Here is a 9,262-nt window from a genome sequence, read left to right as displayed (position 1 = left end):
TTCATTTGGCTTATTTTTTATTCAAGTTACAAAACAGAAGCAGTTGGTAAAGTCCACTCAAGGCAGGGATGGAAAAACAAGGCTGTTATAAAACTGGGAGCCGCTGTAACAGCAAAAGCAGTCCACATAGAGAGGGAAGAGTTAAGACACTCCTGGCATGGCCTGGCCAGCCATCAGCAAAGGAAAAAAAAAAAAGGAGGGGAAAGAGAAAACAGGTTCCTACCCAAAGCTGCAACAGGTGCTGAGGCTAAGGGATCCAGCAAGGGAACAGAAGCCACCTGCTCCCAGTGGTGCTGTGCAATGGACAAACAGCCTGGATGAATCGGGGCTTCCACACTCAACACATACACACTACATTCACTTCTTTTACTCAATGGGCAGGGGAAAGGCTGCCTCTATATAATCCATAATGACTCCTCTGCCATAGGAGACACCTACAAATGTTGGTGGAGGCGGGGGGAAAGAGGATAAAGAGCATGAGAGCCCTTGCAATTGCAGCCACTGTGCTTCCCAACAGCAGCCAGCAAGGCTAAAATATCTGCAGCATTTCCTGGCTGCCTGAAATAGCTCTTGGTCCCTGTCTGTTCTGCTGAGCCCTAGGGTTGCCTTATTAACCAGTGGCACTGGCTGCAATGAAGTGGGAAGCCACAAAGCTTGCTGGTTCATAAGCTGTGGCATCCACACAACAAGCTTCCCTTCCCAACCCCGCAGAAGAGTTTGACTGTTAAAGGAATGTTTTGGCAGCATTCTGGCTCATAATGACTAGGAGGTTAGTGGAGGTGGATCAATGGAAGATTTGACACTGGTTCAAATATAGCCACAGAGGCAGGAATTGTTCTACTGTATGGACAAAGGAATACAATCCAGGAAGTCAGTGCTTTCTGACATACCAGGAACAATCCCTTAAGAGGCGAGGATGATTACATATATTACTGCCCCCACCCAATCTTCACAGACTGAAAATTCTAAGAGCCCAAGCCACAGTGGCTGAACTTATCAAAAGAATGAATTAGGGAATTCCTCCTATGAAAGCATAATTTCCAGTGGTGACGAGGAAAATAGGCCTCTTCTGCTTAGAGCTAGATGCAGCTCAAAAGGTACTCCTAAGAGGGTCAAATTACTAGACCAACCTTTATTGAACTTACATGTAAACACTGAACAACAAGGAATCTGAGGAACACTTCCCAAGCCTGCCACGTTGAATCAGACAAGGAGAGATGCTGCTGGCAGCAACAATGCCCAGCTTGGTGCTCAACTGAACAGCACAACAAAGCCCATACACTAAAAGAGGGCTTGTCTGTCCCAACTGTGTTTGCTGGTGTCATAATCCTCAGAGGCATGGTGAAAAGTTGCTATAGAAAGGGCCTGCTGTCCGGGTAGCTTTTCACAGTCCAAGGAGCTGCCCACACATGCCTGACAGGATCTGGAAGAGGTCATTGGTTCCTGGCTCTCTGTAAACCTGAGCTGTTTCCTCCTGGGTTCCGCCACCTCCTTGGCTGTCACTGTGGAGGAAGGGGGATGCCCCTGGGATCGGTGACCTGGCCTTCTTGCAGATTCTTGACCAGCTGTGCCAGCCAACGCTTGGTGGTGGTGTCATCTTTCAGAACCTGGGCAAAGGTGGTATCTTTCAGCTGGTCAGGAAGGCACTGCCTGAGGGCTTCCCGTGCCCTACATCAAGAGACAAGAAAGAGGGGGGCCAACAAATAAACTCACATGGACAAGAGGGGAGCAAGCCCCCCTCCTGAAAACATGATTACAGCCACTGTTCTTCATGTCAGAATCATTTACACAAACCAACAAGATCTCACTGAAATTCAAAAGAGTAAAGCACAAAAGGAAAGAGATTTGGGGCTGACAATATATTCAATCATATTTGCAATTTGAGGATGTGGGGAGAAGAGAAGCATATACACTCCCTATATAGAACTTGCAATCTAAGCTCCTGAGCTGTATGTGAAAGAAAGAAGGTATTATCAGGAGGTACTACGTTCTAAGTCTGAAGAATCAGATCTCACTTGGATGCATTCACCATGCAAATTGTCTGTGAGGTAGTCCAAAGGACTCAGCTGACCTTAAACTGCTGGTATTTACTGTGATGAGAGAATCACCACTAGATTCTGTTTGACATTTGCTGTGGGGACATAAAAGGATTCAAATGCATATCCTGGCAAGTACAACTATGCTTAGTTCCAAAGGGCAGCACCAATCTCCAGCCCCCACTCCTACCAAAAGACCCATAGAAACTTTTAAGATGTCTACCTTGGATTATCAGAAAGGCGAAGGTAACAACGGACCACATGTTTCAGCAGCCTGGCAGAAGGCTCTTTCGAAAGCTGCAGGACCATTTTACCCTAGGTTAAAAACAGAAATCGTAAAAAGGAAACATTCTGAAGCCTATGTACATGTAGCAGTGTTTGCTCGCATTTACCCCTCTGTCTTTTAACCTCTTTAATTTCAGATGTAAATCTTCTGGGGCAGCAAAATGCTTTCTGTTTATATGAAGCATTTAAAACACTATGGATGCTGATTGAACTAGAGTATTTCAAAAGAGCAATAATTCCACTGCTTCCAAGATAGAGCAATGGCAAAGTAATGAATTGCTCTCCTGTCTTGTCCTCCATTTACACATGAAATGCTGACAAAAACAAAGGAGATGCAAGAACCCAAGACTTCTCAGATTGCTCTTCTTGCCAGTTTTCCAGGCCAATATGAAAGAAGAGGCAACTTAGCAACTGGGGGACTAGTTTAGAATCTAGAAGGAATCCTTTAGGTCTCTCAGGGTATGAGCTTTCCTGTCTACACTTGTAACAAACCTATCTCTCCAGGGACTAGGAGAAAAGATAACAAGACACAAAGGAATTACTATTAGTTTGATACAGCAACCAAGCTATTCATCACCACAAATCACTATGCCAAATGCCAAACTGAATAATTTAGACCATGATCCTAAAGAGAGACAGAGCTACCTGAGCTGTCTACAATTGGTAAATTAAAAACAAAGCCAGTAAATAGCAATTAAGACCTTACTATCCCAGCCCTTGTTTAATTGGCTTTTTTTAGCTGCCACATCACACCGTTGACTCATGTTCAACTTGAGGAGTCCACATAGACCACAAGTTGAACATGAGCCAACAGTGTGATGTGGCAGCTAAAAAGGTCAATGAAATTTTAGGTTGCATCAATAAAAGTATAGTGTCTAGATCAAGAGAAGTAATAGTGCCACTATATTCTGCTTTGGTCAGGCCCCACCTGGAATACTGTGTCCAGTTCTGGGCACCACAATTCAAAATGGTCACTGAGAAACTGGAGCGTGTCCAAAGGAGGGCGACTAAAATGGTAAAGGGTCTGGAAACCATGTCCTATGAGGAACGACTTAGGGAGTTGGGGATGTTTAGCCTGGAGAAAATAAGGTTAAGAGGTGATATGATAGCCCTGTTTAAACATTTGGATGTCATATTGAGGAGGGAGCAAGCTTGTTTTCTGCTGCTCCAGAGAACAGGACCCGGAACAATGGATGCAAGCTACAGGAAAAGGGATTCCACCTCAACATTAGGAGGAACTTCCTGACAGTAATGGCTATTTGACAGTGGAACACACTCCCTCCGAGTGTGGTGGAGTCTCCTTCGTTGGAGGTCTTTAAGCAGAGGCGAGATGGCCATCTGTCGGGGATGCTTTGAATTAGATTTCCTGCATGGCAGGGTATTGGACTGGATGACCCTTCTGGTCTCTATGATTCTATAAGTCTAATACTACAATGGGCCTTATAGCACTTGTGAGTATAAGAAAAAAACTATATATTTCAACAGGACAATGTCATGCCTTTTAAAGAATAATGCACTCAGTATGTTCCAATGCAGTTATATACTTGATCCAGCAAATAACACCCAGCCACTGGGATTTCATTTGATGTTTTTGTAGTGAAGAGGTGAGCAATTTTAAATGAGAGTGGGTTGCCTTGCTAGCCGCAGGAATTGTTGCCAATGGGGCCTTCAAAAAAGGTTGAGTGGTATATATACAGTATCTGCATATGTTTATAGCTTTCTTGAATTTTTACCTTACTATACGTTACGCCCTACTATAATGATGCCTGGTCATACATTCTTAGTGCATACAAAATGTTCAGCACTTAAGATTCTAGTAACTTGTAGCAACTAGAGCACAGTATCCTGAAAATCAAGTGGAATGTCTGGAAGGTAGGGAGTGTCTATACTATACTATATCTCACCCTAAGAAACATTGTCAACATAACCAGTCTGTTCTTCAGATGATGGAGACCCACAGGGTCCCTGAAAATGGAAGTTTTCACTGAATTGTCTTTTGGCAAAATCATGTGAAATTGTGGTCTTGCTCTGAATCACTCTTTCACAATTTGTTCCTTAAGAGTAGCAGTTTAATGAATCCGGTCTTGCTGTATGATTAATTTTCTTCTACAGATACCTAAACTGCACTCCCCACATGTTGTTCTAAATATAATTTAGTCCTCCTCCCCCCTGCAATCTATGTTAGAGACCCAGCGGGATATAGTGGTTTGAGTGCTAAACTATGACTCTGGAGACCAGGTTCGATTCCTGTTTGGCTATGAAACTCACTGGTGACTTTGGACAAAGTCCTTTCAGCCTCAGGGGAAGGCATAGACAATTCCCCTCTGAACAAATCATGACAAGAAAACCCCCCGATAGGGTTGTCTTAGGTAGCCATATTGACTTGACTTGAAGGAACACAACACACAACCTATGTTAAGCTACCAAGCCCTTTGCAAGGAATGCAGCCTACCAATATCATTGCAACATGAGAAAATCTTTCGTAAGTCTGACAGATGTAAGCCAGTCCCGTATCATCCAATAGGATTTTCTGTAGAATAAAGGTAGCAACCTGTAAGACAGAAGAGGAAAGGGTTGAACAAGTGTTTGGACTGTGTAGGGCTAACATTAAAACTATGAGAAGAAACTGGAAATTATGCAGCTAAATACAAACCTCATGCTATACCATGGTTTGGAAATATGAGGTCTTCCATATGTTGTTGGACTGCAACTCCCAGTATTCTTCACCACCGGCTATGCTGACTAGGGCTGTTCAAAGTTACAGTCCAACAGCATTTGAAGATCCACACAATTACCATCCTTGTGTTACATAATGACAAGAGCAAAAGGTACAGCAACTATCTGTCCTTGTGCCAGAGATAAACTAAAACTTTTTTTGTTAAACTTCAAATGAGAAGGAATTAAGCTTCAAGTATTCTGAAAATGTTGGCAAGTCATCTATTAAGAAAACTCAGTAACCTAAATAAAATATGAGAAACACCTGAAGAAGATTCTAGGGCTACAATGATAATGGGAGTGAGTGGGGGAAATGTTCAGGATTTCATAAAACACACAAGTAAACTGTACGCTTTTCATGTAACTCATACTGAAGACTGCACCTGCAGAACAACTGCTCCTTTTTCAAGTAAGTGCTGGAAGAATGTCAGTTAGGAACTGCAGTGTACTCAGATGCTGCAACAAGAATTAGGAACAACACCTCAAAAAAGAAATAATACAAAAAGGGAATTAACATCTGTTATGCTGCTTTACTTTCAAAGCCTCCTTTCATTAAAAGGAGGCAATGAATCATGAAAATTTGAAGCAGATACATCTGCAATCACTCCCCAGAAAGAGCCCAACAACTATCGATGGAGAACTGTCTGCTGCATGCAAGAACATGTTGAACTGAAAAGTGAAAACGCAGCCAATGAGGAAGAACCACATTATTACACTAAAAGCACTACCGTTTTGGAAAGTTCACTGCCAGACTCCATGATGCGTAAGCACAAAGGGATAATTTCAGTCGTCAATAAGAAGTTAATTACTTCTTGCTCATCTGTCTTCACCAGGGCCCCTTCAAAAACACAAGCAAAAACAACAGAGAATAGCTACATATTGGCAAAAAAAGAAGAAGCTGAAGGAGCCACTAGAGATAACACAAAAATCAATAAATTATTTCATAATAAAATGGGTAATAGAACAGCAGTCCAGTTATATTCAAATGTTTGCTCTTAATTAAGCCTAAATAAATGCTCATGCCCTTGTCTGCTCAAAGTGAGGCATTAGTTACAATATTTCCCCTGAAGCACTGCTCAATGAATCCATTTCTGCATTAGAAAAGTCAGGAAGAGAAACTGGAATTGAGCAGATGGGGTTAATACTAAAGATCCAGTAGCGTACTTTTAATTCATTCTTCCTCTCTGCATGAATTCTCCTTTGCTACTGAACTATGTGAGGATCCTATCGCATCGGGTAAAAAGCTAGCTTACCTTTCCTGAATTGAATTCTAATTTGGGAGGCAGCCGGGTCCTATCATATGTAAATCACCGCCGAAACCACCACTCACATACAGCCCAGATGTAGCCTGGGTTGAAGCTGCACCCAGCTGGCCCCTTTTCGAAAACGGAAGCTTCCAAATCTAAAAAATGGCTGCCAAAGCATTTCTGGGGACCTGGGCTGTATCCGGGTGGCGGTTTCGGCAGCGATTTACATACGATAGGACCTGGCTGCCTCATGAATTAGAATTAAGTTCAGGAAAGGTAAGCCAGCTTTTTTATTCCATGCAATAAGCTTTTGAGACTAAAACACTCAGAGCTACAGAATGTAGCATTTGGACACATTATTTTGCTAATAACTCAGGTCTTTCCCAAAGTAGTGCTAACCTAACCTAGTAACTTATGTACTGGATTACAATTTCTTTTCGGGCTAGGAGTGATGAGATTTGTAGGACAATGCCTTTTTCTGCCCTGTCCTATGGACTGATGAATCTCACCCATTTCCTGTTTCTTAAAATGGAGGTCTTATCATTCTCATCATTAGAGGAGGTGCTTACCGATTACTCCAAGACTTGTGAGTCGCAGGTACTCAAAGGGACGAGTCTTACTGACAGTATGCAAGAAGGGATACAAGAAGAGAGGGATATGAGCAGCAAGGAAGGCTGACCTATACAAGAAAGGGGGAAATAATTGGCAAACAAACCAATACAAGAAAGATACAATCTGCTAGTCTAACAGTCTGGAGCTGTAAAATGTTTAGGCAGGTAGTTCCTCTGTAATACTCTTAATGTATCACAGAATATTGTGCCTTGGGTAGTATAAAGGGAAAATGCCTAATAGCTGAGGAAATGCACTCACATCCAAGTCAACAGGAAAAACAACTCTGCTCCTTGTTGCACCAACATAGTTATAACAATATATTTATTTTGTAATGTTTAAGCTGCAGCCAATGATTATTACTCATAAATGTTTATTAGCAAGATCCCACAAGCCACTATGCCGCCAGTAAATTACAACTGAAGTCTACTTATGTGCCGTCAGTTTTCTACACTTCTACAAGGGCAGCCCATAGCTCATTATTAGGTAAGTGATTTGCATGCAGAAACTTTTCTGTCCTTATATAGATTGTACTTTTTTACTGTCAGCAATACCAAACATCTCCTCCTCTTTTACAAATGTATTCCACATGCATCTGAGGAAGTAGACTCAAGTCTAAGAAAGGTCATATTACCAACTTCTATCTTTCAGTTAGTCCCGAAGGTGCTGCAAGATCCCTTTGCATACTCTTAACTCCATCATCCCTCAATATGAACTCTTTACTAGATTTTTCTACATTACATCACTTCTCTAGTTATTCAAATCTCTGGCAAGGCTCATCTTGCTAAGATGCTCTTGCCTCAGTCCTCATTCCAATAAAAAAGACTAAGCATGTATCACTGCATTTGCTCACAATCATCCTGTCCTGTTTTCTTCTTCCCTCAAACTCCATTTATTCTGTTTTCCTAACCTCTCTTCTACCACCCAATAAAAGTGTAGATTATATGTTCCTTGAGGCACAGATTTGTTACAGCTTCTTTGAGACAGTAGCGATTACTATATCTGGCTATCTCATGTAACTGAGGTTTCCAGTAGTTTGCTTTATTCATTTTTATGGCAGTAATTACAAAGATATAATAATCATTACTTTCTCAGAGAAACAGGACAGAGCAGGAATGGGGAGGCACTGGTCTACAGAATGTATTGTTCCACTTTGTGTCCTCCCCAACCCAGCCCTGTGCAACAGTCCTGCTTTAAGAAAAGCTCCTACTTGAGCCAATGAGAGTGTTTTCACTCACATCTAATTGCCAGGGGATTGAATGAAACATAATCTTTGTCAAGCTTGCATCTTAAGAGGGAATATTTACAGTTCCCCTCTTCACATATTATGAGCTCAACAAAGGTTACATCCTCTGATAGGATACTTTACATGATAAAGAAGCCTCCATTTATTTCAATGAGAAGCTATTCCCACTCCAAAGTCCAACCCTTATTACAAAGTTCCTTTTGGAAATTAACCAACCAAGAATTACAGCCAGCCCTTGTTGTTTGTGGACTTGCTATTCGCAATGGTGGCATGTGCATGTGGCTGTACCACCATTAGGGTCAGTCCCCAGTGATGGTGTGAATGCTGCCACACCATCACTGGGGACAACAGGGGCTGTCCCTAAGGGTAGCATGGCCATATGCATGTGCCATCATTGGGGACAACAAAACTTGAGCATCTGTAGATTTTGGTATGGGGGGGGATCTTTGCTGAGGGGTTCCAATTGTAATCAGTAACCACCACTTAGAGAAATGTGGTAGCTTAGTGGTTAAGATGCCAGTTCTGACAATCAAAACATCATAAGGTTGGTAGTTCAAGGCCCGAGTGCTGCATGATGGGGTGAGCTCTTGTCACTAGACCCAGCTTTTGCCAACCTAACAGCCTGAAAGCATGCAAATAGGTACCACTTCGGTGGGAAGGTAACAGCTTTTGGTGCAGTCATGCTGGCCACATGATCAACAGAGCTGTCCTCGGACAAAGCTAGCTCTTTGGCTTAGTAACGGAGATGAGCACTGCCCCTACAATCAGTTACAACTAGACATTCATGTTAAGGAACTACCTTTACCTTTAAACCACTGCTTCCTCCCTCTCTATATTTTTACCCTGTATCATGTTATATCTTATCAAGATCATAAACTTGAGTAGAGGAATTGTCATACTGTTTCCAGCAACATCGGGGACTGCCTGAAGGAAGAGGCCCCTCCCTCCTCAACTGTCATCTTGGCCTCAGAGGGAGCGATCAGGCAGACCCAGCAACATCAGGGACTGCCTGAAGGACGAGACTGTTCCCTCCTTTAACTGTCACCTTGTAGTTTGTATTGTATTACAATTTTTACTGTACACTGCTATGATCATTGCAGAATAGCGGTCTATAAATAAAACAC

General features: G+C 42.3%; 1 protein-coding gene across 3 annotated transcripts in view; it reads right to left on the bottom strand.

Moving 5' to 3' along the window:
• The window catches only part of CNOT9 (CCR4-NOT transcription complex subunit 9), a 26,102-nt gene continuing 16,840 nt past the window's right edge, over positions 1–9,262 (bottom strand). The window contains exons 4-8 of one of the 3 annotated variants that reach the window (XM_042472602.1): positions 6,853–6,962; positions 5,765–5,874; positions 4,774–4,872; positions 2,260–2,351; positions 1–1,671 (exon numbers count right to left, since the gene is read on the bottom strand). In XM_042472602.1, coding sequence (XP_042328536.1) covers positions 1,500–1,671; positions 2,260–2,351; positions 4,774–4,872; positions 5,765–5,874; positions 6,853–6,962 — 583 coding nt within the window. In that variant the 3' untranslated portion in view covers positions 1–1,499. Of the gene's footprint in view, positions 1,675–2,259; positions 2,352–4,773; positions 4,873–5,764; positions 5,875–6,852; positions 6,963–9,262 lie in introns of all 3 variants that reach the window. The other 2 variants (XM_042472514.1, XM_042472689.1) reach the window with 2 other exon arrangements.

This window comes from Sceloporus undulatus, chromosome 1 (assembly GCF_019175285.1).
Source record: "Sceloporus undulatus isolate JIND9_A2432 ecotype Alabama chromosome 1, SceUnd_v1.1, whole genome shotgun sequence".
In the NCBI taxonomy this organism is placed as follows: Eukaryota; Metazoa; Chordata; class Lepidosauria; order Squamata; family Phrynosomatidae; genus Sceloporus; species Sceloporus undulatus.
The sequence above is the reverse complement of the archived record's forward strand: the minus strand, read 5'-3'. Positions and strand labels throughout refer to the sequence as shown.